Here is a 20,539-nt window from a genome sequence, read left to right as displayed (position 1 = left end):
GTGTGGGGTTTTGTTTTTTGCTTGTTTGTTTCAGGACTTTTTATAATTAAGTGATATTTTGCTCCTAGCTCTTGCACAGTATAGTGGAGATCCTAGAACGGAATGGCATCTCAATACTCACAGGACCAAACAGAGTTTAATGGACGCTGTGACCAACTTACCATATAAAGGAGGAAACACTCTGACAGGTAGGCATTCTTATACTGATTTCTCTACAAACTAGATAGGAAAAATGACTCATGATTTTATATATGAATATGTTTATCTCAAAGATATTAAACTGTCATTCCCCTGGTGAACACTGTAGTTTACATGTGTTCTGGATCAAGTCTGTGGTTGATAGATAGTGGACAGGTAAAAAAAATGTTGTAGACGTTATTGTAAAATGATATTCTGTGGAAATGTATATTCTCTATATTAAAGAGAAGTTATTGTAAATGTCTCAGGAGGTGTCAATTATAAGGAACAATATAGTAGAACTAGGAATGAAGTCAGATTCAGGTGCGTAGCCATGTTGGTTTGAAGCAATAGAACAAAGTTTGAATTCAGTAGCACCTTTAAGACCAACAAAATTTAATTCTGACTATAAGCTTTTGTGGATACTGACACTTCTTCAGTCAATATCCATGAAAGGTGAAGGGAGGCAGGAAAGAGTCTCAGCTATGGCCTGGATCTCAAAGGTATGGGATTAATATCTTCTAGTGAACTTCATCTGGAAGGTAGGATATGGCTTCTCTAATTTATTCCATAGCAAAAGTTTCCAAAAAAAACCTGAAAGGCATAAGTGGTAGAAACCTGAGTGGTGCCCCAATGTTCTCTTTTCTCTCCTGTTTTCCCAATAACAGTTGATATCCTAGTGACAACTGGAAAAAATATAGTTACCTGTATTGTTGGTCCCATGGGCCAAACAACAGCTTTGGGTCTGAGGTTGATTTTGATTGGGAAAAAAGCACAAAGGGAGGTGGGAAGGGTTAAATATTCCCTTTTAATTAAGCTGCTGTTCTGAACAATTTGGTATTTCAAGTTTTTTTTTTAAATTGTAATGAAATCAATCCTGGGCAAAGGCTTCTTTTGTGATGTTAGCAGCTCAGAAAGTTCTCAGTGTGCAGCTGCTATTTATCCTTTAATTAATGCCTATACCACTTTGGGGGGAGCAACTTTCAAGGCTAGAAACCAAGGCTAGTGAATAATGACTCTCTTTCTCTCCCCACCCCTTGTGTGTTGTGATTTTAGGCATGGCGTTGAGGTTCATCTTAGCAAACAACTTCAAAAGAGAAGTTGGCTTGAGGCCTGGAGCTCGCAAAATAGGTGTCCTCATCACTGATGGCAAATCACAGGATGATATAGTTGGTCCATCACAGAATCTGAGGGATCAGGGAGTGGAGCTTTATGCTGTTGGTGAGTACAGTCTAAAGAGACATTAATACAGAAGCAAGTAGGCAGCATAAAGTACCCATTCTGTTGTATGAGATTACATTGTGCCAGCAGATATTTCCAAGTTATTTCAAATATGGTTTTATTTAATGATCTTGTTTAAGGTATTAAAAATGCTGATGAAAGTGAACTGAAACAGATTGCTTCAGACCCAGATGAGACCCACGCATACAACGTTGCAGATTTCTCCTTGCTTAATACTATTGTTGATGACCTCACTATCAATTTGTGCAATAGTGTGAAAGGTCCAGGTATGTTTCTCTTTTCAGTGTGAACACTATCTTAAAATAAAAATAAGTTATTTGCTAACTTCTTAAATTGTTCTGAAGTTTCATCAAGATCAGCTAGTTTTGGGATGATGATTCTACTTGTGATGGTACTGAACATCTATGCTTGGAGATTGTGACTGGCTGCACATTCCCAGCAGGCAGACTTTCGTGCATTCTGTGATAAATTTGACTGTGATCAACATAGGTAACAATAGATGGCAGGCTGTGTGTTTTGCTTTACACAGTAGCACCTTCTTTGTAATACACCTTGAATCCCAGTGAAAAAGGCAGACTATAAAAAATGTAAATAAAATAAATGTGTAGGAATTGTGACAGATATGAAGTAGAAGGAAAAGCCTGGTCAGACACTTGCTTCTACTTTAATATCAGTTCATTTGGATTGCTTGTTCTATACTTTTATTGTACTATTCATTATTTCTTGCATTACAGATCACATATATTTCAAGTTAGTAAGTAAAGTATCTGCTATTGAAGCTAAGCTAAGCAGTCTTGGCCATAGTCAGTACCTGGATGGGAGACCAGCAAGGAAAACCATGGTTGCTATGCAGAGGAAGGCAATGGCAAACCATCTCTGCTCGTCTCTTGCCTAGAAAACCCAATGAGGGGTCATCATAAGTTGGTTGTGACTTGATGGCACTCAATTATTTGGTATTAATAAATTTAAGAAAATCAAAAAGAAATATAGTTGATTGATATGTGCTTTTCTAACTTTAGGAAGTCTTGGGGTAAAACTTTCTAACATTGTTTGTTTTGCATGTTCTGACACTACAGGGGATTTGTCACCACCACCTACCAATCTAGTTACTTCTGAGGTAACTCCTCGTTCCTTCAGAGTATCTTGGACTGCTCCTGCTGAAAGTGTTGACAGATACAGAGTTGAATATCATCGTGCTGCTGGGGGCCCTACAAAGCAGGTGATATTGGAAGCCCTATTCTGTATTGTTTTGGTTTTGTTTTGTGTTGGGTGTCTATTTTAGCTTCATAAACCTTGGGATCAGATCAGAGAAGCATATTTCTCATTCATTCTGTAGAATCAAATTACGACTTGCATGTGCATATCAGTCCTCACAGACTAATCAACACAGACAGATTAGAATTAGACTCTGCACACCTGGGCATTGAGTTCCCAGAATAGAATTCCAGGCACATGTCTGATCAAAAGTCATTGTATAATGTATGAATTTGCTCAAAGAAAGTGTTGCATTTTCAAGAACCAAAACATAGATTCATAAGAGTTGGAATGTGCTTTATACACCATTTAGGAAAATGCGAGGGTTAGAGTATTACTGTTTTTTCTCTGAGTCCTGAAATCAACTTACTGCACCAAATAATCTCTTGACAATTGAAATGACCACTCACTTAACCTGCTAAAGCACCAAAGGCAATTTTGTCAGACAAAAAGTGTATTCTAACGTAAGAGAAACAGTGTCCATTTACCAAGCAGGCTGGGTTGGACTCATCAGATATCCATCAGCATAGCAGGAGTTTCTTGAATCCCCCTCCCACTGCAACCCCCTGGTGTTCCCAGAAATGCTGATCTTGGGGGACAGGGGGCTCTAAGGAGTAGCAGGAGAGGTGAATTTGGGTCTGCAGTAGGAGAAAGAGTCTGCAAAAATAGCTTCCCTATCCAGCTCAGGGTTGAGGTCCAGGAGTCATGGCAGGAGCTTGAGTTATCAGTATGGTATGTATGCTGTTCCAGCAAAGGCTGTGGATGAACTGGTGCCTTAAATACTACTACAAGGAGGTAAAGGCCTCTCCCCTTCTGGAGCAGTTTACCAGTATTTAAAGGTGTCATCACTGGTTACAGCAGTGCTTTGATGGCACTGAGTTGTGTCAGGGCATGAAGGGCCTTGAGGAGTCAGTTCGGGAAAGACATCTTGTGCAGTGACAGGCTCTGGTATGGAGGGTTTAGGGATGAATGAGTCTGAAGGCAGGGCTTTTTCCCAGGGTGAACAGACTGATTCAGACTCTTGGGGGCTCCCTCTGTACATCAGAGGTAGCTTCCAGGGGTCTCCCAATTGCCTCCTTCGGTAGTGTTAGGTGCCAAACTGCCTCTTCAACTGATGAGGAGGAGTCTCTATGCAGGTTCATACCCTTTTGGTTAGTGAAGATTTACTGCCAGATCCAGCCAATTGTGTTTTAATTACAAGCGAGTTTCCACAGCCATGACCTTTATGTTGCTGTTTTATATATTTCTCCAAAGGTATGCAACTCCAAGACCAAGGAAGGCCTCATTTAATTTCATTTTGTTTCTTGTCTCCTACCTATTGTCCCCTTCAAATTAGCACACTGAAAGCATTCTCACACTGTATTGAAGATGAAATTGACCCAGGGTTTGTTTATTTTTTGTTTTGCCTTACCACCCTAAGCATGCTTCATCTTGTCTCTTTTTGGAAGATAAGCAAGGTCATGCTTGTTTAGTACTGGATGGGAGACAAAGGCTTTCTTAGTCATTGAAAATGATAAGTCAATTTCATTTTTTAAAATATTTTATAAATACACTTTACAATAGGTTAAAGCCACTATATCATGAAAGTTGCATGGAGGTTCTAATGACCATTCCATGCAAGTTATAATACTCTTCCAAGTTTTACCCAACCAAAACAAATCTTTGTTTTTTTTCTAAACCAGACAACTGTACATGTAAATAAAAACATTTAAATTTGTTTACAAGTGTTTACATGTTGGCATCTTACCTTCCAAACCTTAGCTAATTATATTCTAGTGGCCAAAATAATGTATAATTAGAAATCCAAAATTTCTTGTGAAAAGGTTCAACAGGATTTAACAAAAATAATTCTGGAGAAGTAAAAACTGTGTGTTCAAGATCCTTTGTTAACATGATTGTCACCGTAGGCCAGTAGCTGTTTTTTCATGTACAAGTCTACCACATATGGATTTAATTCACTACATTACCAGCAATTGCTAGGAACAGACTTAATAGATTCTTGCAAATCTGGCTGGAGTAAAATGCCATTAATGTAGCATCTTAATGGAATTTTCATACAAACCAAAACCGAACAAAAAGATAAGCCAATTGAAAAATGAAGCTACATAATGTTTGTATATAATTTAAAGCCTTCTGGCATTTTAAAAAAATGATTGCCCTAAGGCCAAATCAATGTTAAACACCATTTTGTAAAAGTTGGAAAGAAAATGTTTACATTTTGAGGTAAAGGGAAGTTCAAAAGGAGTTAATTCCCTTTCTGACTCTCATTTATGTAGTCTTGCATTGACCAATCTCTTTATTTGACAGAAAAGAAAAATTGGAATGTCTCCATTACTGTGTTCAGATACTGTGATACATTGTATTACTTGTCTATTTTTACCAAATCACAGTAACTATCTAAGCCAACCTGTTCCCAGTGTTTACAATTGAACTCCTTCCAACCAGCCCTAGGAGCAAGTTGTCTTACAACTGAATTAAGAGGTGAAAATTTGGAGCCAGTTTGTTGCTATCATTATCACACACCTCTGATATATAACAGCTATTATTCACATAAAATTTCAGCCTCTCAGGTCTCCTAAAAATAAACCAGCTCCTTAGTGGAATTGTTACATAGGATTGCTCAGTCATTACTACAAGCTGTGAGGTTAATCAATTCAGTCTGGTTGTTGAATAATATAGTGTGATATTTGGAACTGCCAAGCCACCTTCACTCCACTTCCTCTGGTCATCATGCCAGGGCAGTCAGTGTCTTTTCTTTTGCCAAATAAAGCTATTTAACATATTTTACCATTCCAGTAACTTTTTGTCTGAAATAAAAATTGGAATATTTTGAAACAGATATAACTATTTTGGGGGGGGAGGGGGACATTTTTACAGCTTTGATCCTATCAAATAATGATAAATTCAATGCTTTCCAGCTTGATAGAGTAACTGTTTTATAATTGATACATAATTGACATTAAATATCTTATCTATAGAGAAGGAAACATATATAACATTTAATGGAAGTCTCACTTTGAGATGCTCATCTTAAACAATTGTTTTTGCCTAGTTCACTATAATGTATTATTATTAATAGCACCTTGGTCTTACATATCTAACTTAAAGAAATATAGGAATAATTCTGTATACCGTACTTGTTTCTAGCATACCAGCAGATTTCTAAGGTTGTAAAAACAGCTATATCATCAACAAATAATGCTTGTTTAAATTCATGTAAACCAAGTTTTATGCCCTTTTCCATAGAATTCTCCCTAATAAGACTAGTAACAGAATCAAGGGCAAAAACAAACAGTAACACCTTACTCAATGGAAGTGATAGAGAACTTGATAGACTAGCCCAAGACTGGGCACACATAATCTCTGCCCACTGCTGGAAAAGGTGGCCAAATCCATAAACTTTCAAACAAGTTAGAAGAAATTGGCTCTCTAATCTATCAAATGCTTTTTCAGCATCCAGAAAAACAAATGCGCACAATGAGTTTTTGCATATTCCATCATGTTAAAATATTTCCTTATGCCAACTATAAATCCTGATTGCAGTGTACATAATATCGATGCGATAGAGTTAAACCTTTTTGTGTGAATAGGTGTTAGTGATACTATTTCCAATTCATCTTTTCCTTTATTAGAGGACCACACTATGGAAAGTTAAAAAAAGAAAAGAAATAAAATATATCATTACACAATGAACCTACTAATTTCTCAGCAAATGTTTCATAATATTCTGGAGTACAGCTATATAAACGTGGTGCTTTACTTAATTTAAGTTTTTTAGAGCATCCTCAGTTTCAGTAACCATAATAGGATCTCCTAGCTTTAACTTTTGTCTTCCATTGCAATCCTACGAAGATTAACTTTTTAAAAAAGGATGATTCTATCAACTTCTGGAGCATTAAAAGTATATACTCTTACAATTTTGCAAATTCTTGTATTGTTTCATTTCTGAAAGCTGTGAATGAGCCATCTTGCTTTCTCATGTGAGATATATTTCCATTGGCTTTCTTTTTATTAACTGCAGCCATTTCCATTTAAACCACCAAAATCAAAATATTTTTGTTTCATAAAAAGCAGGTGTTTGTGTTTTTTTTCAGTGTCTTAAAGCCTTAAGCTTCTGATAAAAGTTTCCTATATAGTTAGCAGTGAAATACAACTTGTCATATTCATCTTAAAGAATTCCTCCAGTCCTCTCATAATTTTAGCACAGAAGCTTTTGTAAAAAAATATTGATAGTTAATTTCATTTTCAGGGCATTGAAGAGTATTCAGTGGAAAACTCAGCTACCAGGCTAGCAATGCTGTCTTAAATGGACTCCCCTTCCGGCATTACTCATCATCTTTCAAAAAGTCTTGTAACTACTAGTTCTGGAGAAAATTACATCTATAATATAACCAAATGTCTTTTGATAGTAGTATTAGATAGTACTGTATTTAATAATTTCTGTTCTGTTCTGTGCAGTTCTATGTAAACCGTATGGAAACTACTACAGTTCTTACTGACCTTACACCTGAAACAGAATATGTTGTGAATGTGTTTTCTGTGGTAGAAGATCAAAGCAGTGAACCACTAAAAGGCACTGAAACAACCTGTAAGTGACAACTGTGGTATTCTTAAGTCTTTAACAATGCATAAGACCTATAGATAATCTTTGGGTTTAATTGGCAAACTGGACGAGAAGGGGAAGTTCCAAACATAAGATAGTTTCCCCTCCTTGATGTGGCAAACAAAATGCTAGAAGTTTTACTTGTTTATTCCAGAGAGTGACCCCCAGAAGCTGTTCAAAGGGTGACAGCAAGCTACATTGGGGGTATTATCAGTTAACCTGTGGATAGGGAAGCTAAACACCTACTAATTCAACTCACTTCACCTTTGCCAGTGGTGGTCAGACAGACAATCAACTTGCTGAGATGAAATCCCAATCAGATGTGAGGTAGCTTCTGTCCAAAAACAGAAAGTTGCAAACTTGTTCAGCAGCTGTTCCAGTTGCTTGATGCAATTTGAACCTATCCCTGTTGTCTCACAATGTAGATATGGCTGGGCAGCCATGTTGGTCTGAAGCAATAGAACAAAGTTGGAGTCCAGTGGCACCTCTCAGCCCAACAAAGTTTTATTCAAAGTGTGAGGTAAACTGAGATACTCATGGTATTCCTACTTGGGAGTACTTTGCCGTCTAAAGTGCAGGTTTACCATTTGGGGACAGTGGTAGCATAAATAAATGCCAGCATAGCTATAAAGGACCTCTATTTCATTTTTTACTGCAGTTGTGCCCATTATGACCCAGCAATGTATTGTAGTGTACCAGCTGCTTAACATTCCTTCTGATTTTCTGTTCCTTGCAGAGGTTTAAAATGACCAGGAAGGCCAACATATATGGCTAGTGTTCAGCTTCATAAGTCACAAGTTGGGCTGATTTGCTATAATAAAGTAACTAAAAGTTTTCTCCTAAAACATTCTTTTCATCATCCACCTCCAAAGGGCTAGAAAGGAACTTAGGCATTGGGGAGTGAAGCAGGGATGGGGGGAAAGGCAACCACTGAAATAAATAATATTTATGATTTTACAGTGGCAATTCCTTCAGTTAGAAACTTAAATGCTTACGACATCACTTCAACCACAATGCGAGTACGATGGGAACCCCTTGGTGGAGCTACTGGCTACTTGTTGTTATATGATGCTGTCAATGCCACAGTGCCAACAACAGAAAAAGAGGTATGGAAAGTTGCCTTTAACACAACTAATTTAAAAGAGATAGAGCACTTAGGTTCTTCATATGCCTAAGTAGTGAGGCAATTTTTGGCACGCAATATGGAATGAAGCCCATTGACTGGAGAGTTATATACACAATGGCATCTGTCAGGAAGTTGTAGATACATTCTAAAATATGGAGACTAACTTTTTATGTAATTGTACAGGCATTTGTTTTTCTTTCTGCTTGTTTTCTCTAAGCTGCCTTGTTTATCTTTTCTTTTTTACAGATGCGTGTTGGAGCATCAGTGAATGATGTACAGCTGGTTGACTTGATTCCCAATACTGAGTACACTTTAACAATTCATGGGACATTTGGGGATCTGACCAGTGACCCACTCACCACTCAAGAAGTGACATGTAAGAGTAATTTCATTGTTGTTATGTGCTTAGTATCTCACGTGTGATATTATATGTGTGTGGCTTAATAGTTTACATAATTACCCTTACTTAGTTATTTAGATCTATACTCCAAGGATTTTGATTACTTGTCATTAAATCTGCTAAAGTATAAACTGCTGTGATAACATGTCCACGTTCATATATTGATTGAACCTTAGCCACCAAATCCAATCCCATCCAAAGGGAACAGACTTATTTCTGTAAAAATTATTTTTAAAAAAGCTTTCACCTTGCAATTCCCCAAAGGCAATCACTTCTTTTACAGACATGGTCTAATTGCTTTCTGAAAAGGAAGGGTGTTTTAAAGATCACACTTTGGTCATAGTATGTATAATTCCCCATTGTTGTCTTTATACAAGTTATGCACAGGTTTTGAAGAAGCTTGCAAAATCTATTCAAGAAGTGTCTGGGACAAAATAAATGCTCGTGTACACTGTGGGGAGTAATGTTTCAAACCACTTTCAGTTCTCTTACAAACTACTGATTAATTCCAGATGGTATTTTCACACCTGAGTTTTAAAGTGGTTCTTGCTTCAGTATGTTTTTAATGTTATTTTTAAAATAAAACTACTTTGGAAAGAGTACTTCAGTAGCCCATTGAAAATAATTGTTTTAAAAATGTATATGCTTCCTCTCCATGTAGCTGCTTGAGGTGGCTAGACTATGTTGGTAGTCTTACTATTATTATGGTTATTTCACAGTACCCCTAAGTGGAGCAAAAAGCTTGAGGGCAAGAGATATTACTCATAGCAGCATGAGAGTCTACTGGGAGGCTGCGCCAGGGAAAGTTCGGAAATACATAGTGAGGTACAAAGCTGGCGAAGATGATGATGTGAAAGAGGTAAGCAAATTTTAGTGAGTATGTAATAATACTACTTTAGCATGCTTACCTGGAATTTGAAACATGGTCACTTAAGCGGACACTTGGAGCCTGATGCTTTGATCTGTAAATTTAAGTTTTGTTTCTTTGGCTATCATGATATTGAAGACCATTTCCACAGTAGTGAAATTCCCTGCACTGACATTTTAAAAACTGCTTGCTATGTGAAATTTTCTGAACTTTGGGTTTGCATCTGGTGAGAAAAAATCTACTGCAGAAAATTTCACATAACACAAAGTTTCAAAAATGTAAATGTGAGGGATTTCACTGCTGTGGAAATGGTCTGAGTCAGACTGTTCCTTAGGAGTCTGTATTTCCAAGTAAGAGCTCTGTTACTACAAGAAATAACTACAAGAAATAATGAAGAAGTATGCTACATAGGAGTGTGCAAAACAAAACAAAAATTGGAAAAATTCAGATTTGGGGGTATTCAGGGCTTAAAAAATTAAGGCCGGGCAAATATCTCCTAATAGCAGATTTGGTAGCTATATCTGATTCAGGAGATTTTTGGCTGTTCATGAATATATGGCCCTATTATACCCTATAGGCCATTGAAGTCAATGGCTAACTAAGTTAAATTGAATGATGGCTGGGGGTGAGGGGGTTTGAATTAGAGGCTCCAAATTTGCAGGGCATCTGCAGGAGTCTTTCCCCCACAGAATCCCCAAGTTCAAAAAAAGATTGGACCAGGAGGTCCAATTCTAGGGACACCCAAAGAGGGTGCCCTCATTCCCCATGCTTTCCTATGGAGGGGGAAAAGGTGTCAATTTTCCAATGGTAGTAAAATTGACACTGAAAGGAGGGGGTTTGAGGGAGAGGCACCAAATTTGCAGAGTAGCTGCAGGAGCCTGTCCCCCAAGGAACCCCCAAGTTCCAAAAAAGATTGGATCGGGGTTCCCATCCCATGGGACCCCAAAGTGGTTGTCCCCCTCCCTCATTGTCTCCTATGATGGGGAAGAAACACAGGTAGCAGTCACATTCTCCTTGCGAATCTCTGCAGTGGAAAGTCAATTGTGGTGAGGATGCTTGTTTGCAAGGAGCATAACAGTGCTATGTGCTCAGCAGAACAAGTGCCACTGTGGCAGTGCCAGTGCCACACACAGGACCTTAGTTCAAATCTGAGAATCTCTCTGAATTATCAACCTAGTGGGGTGCTTTCTGCAAGGACCACAAGCACAGAAACAGTGAATTGAATACACTGGTGCTAAGCAGCAGAGCTCTGTGCCAACCTAGTAGTGACCAGCCCAGTGGTACAACCCTACCAACTACTGCCCAGCAGCTGAACCCAGTGCCTTTGTGGCCTGGTATACTGAAAGATGAATGGGCACAAATCTGAAATCAAGACTCACAAAGCTGAGCAACCTGTTTTACTGCATCATCATCATTAATCCTGCCCTTTCCCCCCTGCCATAGGAAAGCATGGGGAATGGGGGCACCCTCTTTGAGTGCCCCTAGAATTGGACCCCCCAGTCTGATATTTTTGGAGTTGTGGGGGAGAGGCTTCTGCAGGTGCCCTGCAAATTTGGAGCCTCTAACAAGCCCCCACACCCCCAGTTGTCATTCAATTTACCCTATTTTGCCATTGTCGTCAATGGCCCATAGGGTATAATGGGGCCTAATAGCTGCCTGTATTTGGCAGCCGAATCAGATCAGAGAATCTGATTTGGCTGTATATGGCCCAAATACAGCTGAATCAGCTGTTTTTCACGGTTGTATTTGCACACCCCCTACTACATACATATCTCAGTAGCAAAATAAGCAACCTTTTAAAAAAACAGAGAGGTACAAAATGGTGCAGTATGATGCCCAAAACAGATGTAACCACAATCACAGTCTCCTTTAAGTAACATATGTATCTGTGATTAAAGTTGGACCATATGGGAGGGAAGAGGAGATTTAACTTCTCAAGCACTGCTCAGTTCCAATAAGCAAAGCTGAGGTCCCACATTATCATTAACAATCTTAAAGAAACACAGAGATGCCCTTTGAAATGCAACCAACAGTGCAAGAAGTTGAGCTATGATTAGTGAAACCAGCTCTTCCCACCCCGGGTCTGGGACACGAATCTTGAACTGAAATAAATAGACCCTACAAAACTTAAAACTAATTGTTTAAAACTATGCTAACCTTTGTATCCATAAAACTGAAAGGGATCAGTGAAAATATATCCTAGTTAACTGGCTATGATACCATTCATTTGCAAACAAGGAGATAATTACAGACACCATAAGTCTCCAATGTTCTCTTGTTCGACAGAAATAGCTTTTGTAAAGATTACCCTGAGCTTTCTACTGCATGGGAATGGAAAATATGAAAAGTGGTGCCGCAAGAAATGTGTTGTTTATAAACTGAACATCGTTGTTTATATGTAGGTGGAAGTGGATTCCTCTCAAACCAGCACAGTTCTCTCTGATCTTTTCTCACAAACACTCTATCAAGTAGAGCTTATTGCAGTATATGATGAAGGACTATCTGCGCCAATAGCTACTGAAGCCACCACGTGTAAGTCAATCATATTGTCCAGTGAATTTCCTTAGATTCTTAAAACAGATGTACATATTAAAATGTGTAGCTTTGTAAATAGCAGTGCCCTCAACACCTTTGGGTGGTTTAATTTGCCAGATGTACATTTGAATAGTTTCTTTGAAGACATTTTGATGGAGATATTGGGGAATCAGGTTGGGATTTTGATCCTGTTTTTGCCAGTGTACTATTAGCAGCTGCCTGACCTTATGACAAGAAGATAACTGACACAGAAGTTGCCATTTGCACTGCTAGTAAGCACTACAAATTGGGGGTATCAGACCAAAAATCAGAAGAACTAAAAGATAAAATAGTAGCATGCAAGCCCATATTCCTAGTAACCAGAACCAAGCATCAGCTGGTGTGTTTCTAACAACTATTTTAAGAGTAATTATGAGGAGCCGACCAGTGAGGTTACTGACTCAGACACAGCTGATAAATATAAACGCCATCAAGTGCACTTCTAAGAACAGCACTATTGCATTGGTAAAATAGCATTTCTATCAGCAGTTCTTTTCAGGCACACAGTCACATGCAGTGTAATGCTTTATAATGCCCAACGTTTCTCAGTTATGCAGCTGGGGACTGTTGCCTTAGCATCTTGTAGGGGCAAACCTGCAAGCTTTGAAAGGTTGTACATTGGCCAGTTCAGGGCCACATACCATCAGGTATGACCTTCTGCCAATCTCATATCACTCTGAAGTCACACAAAGTATTTGTATGTGCAAATGAGTTATCACAGATATAGCTCTATTGATAGAACTATCCTATGTGTAATGTGTCAAACACAGCACTTTTCAATGATGCCAATTTGCATATTTAATTGACAACAAAAATGAAAAATATGTTCTTAAGGTGGGGGATAGGAGATTTGGGTTTTCTTTGTCCCTCTTTAAAGTGCTGGTAGGAGTTTGTCTATAGTCCACTGCAGAGTTTAGTGGTCACAGACAGACAAAGCTCCCAGTATTTTATTATTTTTTATTATTATTATTTTTATTTATTGTTTTAACATACTTTACAGGTTTTATCATATCATTAATTGTACTCAACTTTAGAAGTTCAATAAGTATATTGCTATTGAAATATATAGAATATCTCTTCTTACTGTGCTGGTAGTCAACTTTTTAATATTTAATATTTAATATATTTATTAAGTGACTTACTTATTGCATTTTACATTCTACTTGAAGTGTTGTTGCTTCTGTATTATATAGCGAATTAATAAGATTAATTTGTAATTAATTACACTAAAATAATTAATTTTAGAAATTGATATTGCTAAATTTGCTAAGTTTTTAAGTGACAGGAAGGTTTATTTATTTTACTGCTTAAATATTCAATTGATTTGCATTATCTTCTTTTATTAATTGTAAAGTGCGGTTAACGTTGTTTATTTAAGAGCAGGGAGTTTTATCTCATTGAATTCATTGAATATATATACATATATATTTCTAACTTTAATTTATTGCATTGTACTCTTGGTTCATTATGATTTATTTTTACAAAAAAATTAAATATTTGAGTTGTGAGTCAAATCACAATTAATTTAATAGTTATTATTTTTAATATATAATTAAACTGTTAAATTTGAATTATTCTTATATAAACTATAAATCTTGAAATTTAAAAAAATGAAAAATATGTATCCCAAGGGCTTAACCAAACTCTCATGTACAGATAGTCACAAGACATATAGCTGTCTGATTTGAACAAGCCAGTCTTCATTAATTCTCTTGTCTTTGCTCACGCGTCTTCTTCTATCTCATGTTCCTATCATTAGTGTAACTACACACTTGTGAAGAGCAGTTTTACTCCTCCAGCTCGCTAAGACTGCAGTGCAGAGTGGCAACCATACGTTTGCACTGGTCAATCTTGTTTTTTGTCTGCACTGTTTGCAAAAGAAAGTGGATACCAGACAACATGTGTCTCTGCTTTTATGTCTCAGCCTTATTTGGGGGGTGGGGTGTATGGGGTACATTAAGTAAAGAATGAATATAGACTAACATGTGCTTGCCACTGTCAATTATTCCATTGAGCAGATGATGCTATAAAAATTTTCATCCGTGTTGTGCCACATGTGTTCTGCACTTTGGATTTTTCTGGTGATATGCTGAACATCTTTTCTCTCAGTACTTTGCTCTCACATGCACATGACTATTCTAGCACTTGAACGCAAGAAGGAGGAATGATAAAGGGTCCAAAACAGTGCTTCATCAGATCTCAGAGGACTCTGCAAGGTGACAGTCAACAGCCATTTCAGCCTGAAAAATGATGCCTAGGAACATTTGTACTGCCAGAACAATGAAGTTGACAGATGTCTTTCTCTGCCTCCACCAAGAAGACAGCCATGTGTAGTTCTTGTCTCTGGACTATCCACCTTTTGAGAAGAGTGACAAAAGGCGTATCCTATTCAGGGTATGCCAGGGATGCTTAGCAGACCAGAACTAAATTCAATTTCCTAAAAAGTGCAGTTCTTTGAAGCACTTGAGGCCCCTGAAGTGGACCCTCCTCTGCAGAATCAGCTACTTGACAAAGTCAGCGTGAAGAAGCTCTGGGAGTGAGCAGAGAGAACCTTCTAAAAGAAGCAACATCTAAGATGTGAGTCAGGGTTGATGCAACACCAACTTATGTCAACAAACTAGTGAACCTAATCATTCAGTCACATGCACTGACTAGTTGTCACTTCCCATGCAGTCCCCATTGAAAAAGTGTGCTTGCACACGAAAGCTTATACCTTGAATACAATTTTGTTGTTCTACTGCCATATGTTTTGGTTTATGCTCATGGTAAGAGTTTGATGAGATGATCAGTGCACAGGTGGGTCCATACATTCTAAGTAAAAAGTTCTTGCTCATGACAAGGCAGGTTCCCACTATACAGCCAGCACTCAACTAGACTAATTGTGCAATCCTAAGAACACTTTCCTGGGAGCAGGCCCCACTGAATGGACCTTGGTAGAATTCAGAGTAGATCTTAGGATTGCTCTCTAAAACAATATAGATAAAGATTATGATCAAGCACTGTATAGTGTTATAGTGTATGTGTTTGGTGAACAGCAACATGCACAACCCAAATAATGCTGCACATGGAGTATCTGCTACCACATGTTTAGATTTATACCCATTGCAAGGTTTAACAACACAAAGTAGTACATAGCTGGGCCCAGATAAAACATTCACTCTTAAGGGAAGGCAAAGTTCTTGCTATACAGGAAGCACATGGCAAAGATTTTCAAGACATATGGTACTTCAACCCTCAGAACATTCCTTGGTCCACCACCTACTTTCCATCTTATATAAATGCACTGTCCCTATACAACAAGACGACTCCAGTTTACAAAGCCTTACCTCTGTATAGGTTGGAATCAGCACAAAAATTTTGCTTGCTCTAGAGATCTTCTGCAGGTAGAAACAAAAGAAAATGGATGCAGTGGCAGCTTGTGCTCACAATAATAAGTCACCACTTGCATTTCTGCTTGTGCAAGATATCATGCAACCACTTTCTGGGCATTATAATAAATAGGCAGGAAAGCTATAGTATTGTACAAGATCTTGCATAAGCAGAAATGTGCTAAGTCCACTTATGTTTCTGCTTGCACATCACTGTGCAAGCCTATGTGTGTCAGAGAAACAAGCAGGCAAAACAAACTTAATGGAACCATACACAAGTAAAAAAAAGTTTATTCTGAAGTTACTGGAGGCATTAATCCCCCTGGAAACATGGTATGTTGGAGTGCTTATTTCTTGATATCTGAAGGCTGCTATGAAGGAAACACTGATAGGCAAAGGGATATAGGAAATTAAACAAAATTATGCTTTCATCTTTAAGGTAACTTGTGGTTTCTTTTTTTTTCTTTTGCTATGTCCTGTTAGAAGAGCACTCCTCTCCACCCCTCAATCTGAAGATCAACTCTCCAAATGGTGATATTTATTGAGAATATTGTGGACACATTAGCATGCCTACATGTGTCTGTAACCAATAACTTTGAGGTAATATTTTGATTTTTAAAAATATTATCAATGTGCTGCTTTTTGTGTTACCCCTTTGAAGATATATTAGCAACACTGTGTTTGTTCTTGCCCTTTCTTTTACAGTGAGGGCTCTTCAGGCATGATTGTTCAGGCTGGAGAGAACTTGGATAAAGAAACTAAAGGAAGTGAGCCAAGATGTGCTGCAAGAAAACTGGTGAACTTTCTGGGAAGGGAAGCTGAAAATAATTGTTTCAATTTCTTTCTTAATTTTTTCAAGTGTATACAGTAAAATGAATTATTCATTCGTATTGCCGTCTTTTTCAAGTAGTTGAAAAACGGTGGTTGATTTTGCATTCACATTGTCTGTTCTTTTAATCTGTGTTTGTAGCTGCATGGTTTAGCTTGAATAAAAAGTAATGTCTGAAGTAAAGGCTTTATGATTTCTGTTTTCACTGAGCACAAGGACAATAACAACATTGTTCCACTATTGCTACACAGAGGAGAAACAAAAGAAAAATAATTGGCTCCTGCTGCCACCACTTGCACCTGGTTCATGTGGAGCTCAGGCCACCTGCTTGTGGTGACAGGTTGACAGCCCCTCATGCCAACCCATCCAGGGGTTGGGCATATAAATTCCAGTTATAGCTCCTGCCTGCCTCACCAGGAACAACAGTTGTCCCTTGCTTGACTCCTGCAGGGTGGGACTGTGGGGAATCCATGGTGGGAGGGTGGCAGCTATCCTGGGTCCCCATCTGGACTTTTGCCTAGGCCTCAGAATCACTAAGACTGTACCTGCCTATTAAATATTTGCCTATTATACATCTGTTATTGGCAGGTAATGCCTTGGCAGAAAGAAAGGGAACTGCTTTGAGACTTCAAGAATTTGCATTTCCAAAGGAGATCCAATGATAAAGCCAAAGTCCAACTTCCTCTCAATACCAGTATCCAATAAATATTGCAGAATCTTTGTAATGAAACTGCTTATATCTTTAGTCTCATCTGTTTTATCCACTTCCAGCCTTTTTGTTTCAGGGAAAATTATTTTCTTTATTACTCTACCGTTTATTTAAATGCCTTACCCCTTTACACTACTCAAACCATGTTCCATTCAAACTGAGATTACAGCACAGGGTTCTGTTGCATTATCCATGGGCAATTTCTTTCATGGAGAATACCCAACCGATGGCCAGTCAGTAACTGGAGCAACTGTTACAAACTTTCAGCACATTGTGGGCCCAGCACCAGCTTACCTAGAGCAGGGTTTCCACAAACCTCATGAAAAATCTAAGGGAGCAAAAGTAACAATAAGGGCCCTTAGCCAATGGTCTTCTTTCACAGCAGGCTGAAGAGCAGGAGTGTCAAATATTCGGCCTGTGGATCAAACTGGCCCCCTGAGGGCTTCAATCAGGTCCACAGGGCTCTCTTCTCCCTCCCCCCCCCTCTTGTCCTCATCCTGCGAAGCTCCAATGCTGCCAGTGACGTTCCCACCTCCTTCTGCCTTCTCTTTGCAGAGGCTAAAGCAGGAGATGTGGCAAAGAAAATGTGTAATGGATTTCCCATTCTGGCCCACTGGCAGAGCAGACCGGAATGAGAAATTCACTCCATGTTTTTCTTGCAACTTTGTTTCAGTGGAGAGGTTTATCTTCCCAGTGTTCCTATGGCCAGCTGAAGCTTCTTGGTGTTGTGTGCTTCCAAATCAAGTGTCCATGCTCTGGGTCAGCTTTGTCTCTTCTCAGTGGAGTGAGAACTAGTGCCTAGTCAGTATGCTAACTTGGGAACCCACAGCCAAAGATGGATGTTACACAGGAGAGCCATTGCTAATCTGAGTAGACTGTGGGGGGGGGAGCTTGCAATGCCTTGCCATTTCATGTTTTCCCAGGCTGAGAGCATTTTTTTTTAGTTTTCTGCTGTGTGATCCTTGTGCTTTTCCTTGATGTTTTATTTTTAAAATTGCATTGTAAAATCCCACTATTCCCCTACCTTTCCATTTTAAACAAATTATTGCAAGAGTTTTAAGCCTATTTGTATTTTAAATTAAAAATAATATTTTTAATTGTGTTTGCCTATGTCCTTTATAAAGTCTCCTCTATCTGGCATTACATTTTAGGACATGCATGGCTCGGCCCCACAAAGTCCCATTTCTGTCAGTTCCTAGGCAACACTGGGGATGGACTTCTAGGAGTTCTAGAAGCACCCATAGCAGTTGTCCATAGCTTGATTGGCAGCTCTGGGAGCCAATCACAGAGCTTTCATTCTGCTCTATGGGAGCAGTCAGCCTGACTCAGCTGCTTTCACTTTGCAGCGTGAAGAGAGAAGAGTTAGTATGAAAGCTAAAACTAGCTGAGCTTTCTTGGGGACACCTGGTTTGGGGGCTATAACTGACATTCCAAACTCAGTCTTTTGCCAAACATGGAGGGCAGGTGGAGAAGACCCATGTTGAAGACTCCCAGTGAGTTTGGCATCTCTCCCACAAGCGAGCTGTTCTACCACCTCCGGAACCAAACAAACCATGAACCAGTTCTGGAAAATGGTGGTTCGTGTTGGTTTGTGGTTTCTTTGGTTGGTGGAATCAAATCAACCATGAACCAACACAAACCACCATTTTCCTGGTTTGTGCTCATGTCTAGTCCGTACTCAACTTTCCTCAGCTAGGGCTGAAATTAGACTGAGTTTCTCCTCAGCATCCGGTTCAGAAGTCTTCTCTGCTCAGCTGATGCTAACCAATCAGATCTCTTGAAGTAGCCTGTCACTCAAGGCTCTCTGGATCTGTGAAGAATTTACCCTTCACACTTCTTTACTTGTTTGTACAGTATTCCTAAGCTTTTAAAAGTGCAGTCTGTCACAACAGATGACAAACAACATGGTCACTGACATAAAGCACATATGCTACATGCACAACAGCAACTAGAAACATTGATTAGAGTTTGAATAAACTCAAGACACAAGCTACTAAATATCTTCTCAGTGCAGCCACCTTCTAGGAGAAGGCAAAGAAGCCTATTCATCTCATAACCCTGCCTATAGGAAATGTTGCAAACTACCATTTTTCAGAATTGCATTCTGTACAGGAGTTGCTCTATACTAACTGCAAATGTGGCTGAAACAGCATGTCTCTTTCATGTACAAACAACAGTGATTCAGGGACATACTTGTAGCACATGGATCATGCCCCAGCCCTGATTTATAGAACCTGCACTGCCCTGGCAGTGGAGGGAGCAGAGGAAGATGACTGCTGGCTTCATACTCTCCAGATGTGTGTGTCCCAGCAGCAACTCCCTAGCCAGCTGGCCATGTCATCTCAGGTTGACCTGTAAGGGGATATTGCTGTAGGGTGCACCCATCCTCTGTTTACTTTTCTGTTGGTGGAGGGCTCCATGTAGTTGGTTCTAGCTCTCCCTCCCTCCCAACCACCATTGTTTTACTTGTTATGGGTTGTTATGTCCTACAGTCTTGTTAATTTGTCATAGTTTGGGCATTGAGATTAATCCTTTGGGGAAAGGCTGTGTCTGTGTGCCCACTTCCACCATTTGGTGGCTCCCTTAAGGGGTCATGGGGGTGGAGTGATTAAGTGGCATGCCCAGATCAGGGCTTTTGGCTGGTTTTCACTGCCAGGTGTCAAAAAAACCGCAAAGCAGCCGGCACCCACATAGTCCCAAGGGGATTGCCACTCTATGGTTACCCAACTAGCAGGCAAGCTTGAGGGGTACATTGGGCAGCAGGTGGGTTGCTGAATGTGGAATCCAACCCCATGATGCACCTATGCTCCTTCATTTATATACAATAAAGCTGTGGCCATTTTACTGTCCACGAAACGGGTTGTTGGGCTTTTTCTTCTGCATACTACTTCCTCAGTAGGCCCATGGGCCTGCAAACAGCTAACATTGAATCTGGTCATGTCCTCAGTCTAGCATTTAAAAAGTGTTCAGAATTAACCACAGTTATTTTTACAAAAGAAGTCTATTAAAAGGAAAAAGGATGTGTGTTGACTATGAAGTAAATATCTTGTTGAAATAGACTATAAGGCTTTAAATTCACAGACTAAAAATTATGATCCTTAGTGACTGAAAGTAACTAAGACACGCATAAAGATTTTTTTTTACAGGCAGACGCTAGGAAAGATGTTGAACAGATGGTAGGTAGACAAGCTAATTACAGAAGGCAAAAAAGGGTTGAAGCTGATGACACCATTGACTTCGAGATGAAATGTAAAGTTTGAACTGAACAACAATAAACAACCAGACATTTAAAATACACCCACCCCATGTAACTTATGTTTTATATGTCTATTGAATATATTAAAAACCTGAGATTTTAACCCTTTGCTCATGACTGTTAATTTCTTGTG

General features: G+C 39.0%; 1 protein-coding gene across 3 annotated transcripts in view; it reads left to right on the top strand.

Moving 5' to 3' along the window:
- Window positions 1–20,539, top strand: part of COL12A1 (collagen type XII alpha 1 chain) — a 180,234-nt gene that overhangs the window by 69,657 nt on the left and 90,038 nt on the right. For all 3 annotated transcript variants that reach the window (XM_060236209.1, XM_060236191.1, XM_060236199.1), the window contains 9 exons: window positions 69–188; window positions 1,234–1,398; window positions 1,539–1,685; window positions 2,496–2,638; window positions 7,132–7,261; window positions 8,237–8,382; window positions 8,649–8,778; window positions 9,522–9,661; window positions 12,073–12,202. In XM_060236209.1, the coding sequence (XP_060092192.1) occupies window positions 69–188; window positions 1,234–1,398; window positions 1,539–1,685; window positions 2,496–2,638; window positions 7,132–7,261; window positions 8,237–8,382; window positions 8,649–8,778; window positions 9,522–9,661; window positions 12,073–12,202 (1,251 nt within the window). The remainder of the gene's footprint in view (window positions 1–68; window positions 189–1,233; window positions 1,399–1,538; window positions 1,686–2,495; window positions 2,639–7,131; window positions 7,262–8,236; window positions 8,383–8,648; window positions 8,779–9,521; window positions 9,662–12,072; window positions 12,203–20,539) is intronic.

The sequence above is a fragment of the Heteronotia binoei genome, chromosome 1, assembly GCF_032191835.1.
Source record: "Heteronotia binoei isolate CCM8104 ecotype False Entrance Well chromosome 1, APGP_CSIRO_Hbin_v1, whole genome shotgun sequence".
NCBI classification, from domain to species: domain Eukaryota; kingdom Metazoa; phylum Chordata; class Lepidosauria; order Squamata; family Gekkonidae; genus Heteronotia; species Heteronotia binoei.
Note: the sequence above shows the minus strand (reverse complement) of the source record. Positions and strands in the feature narration are given on the sequence as shown.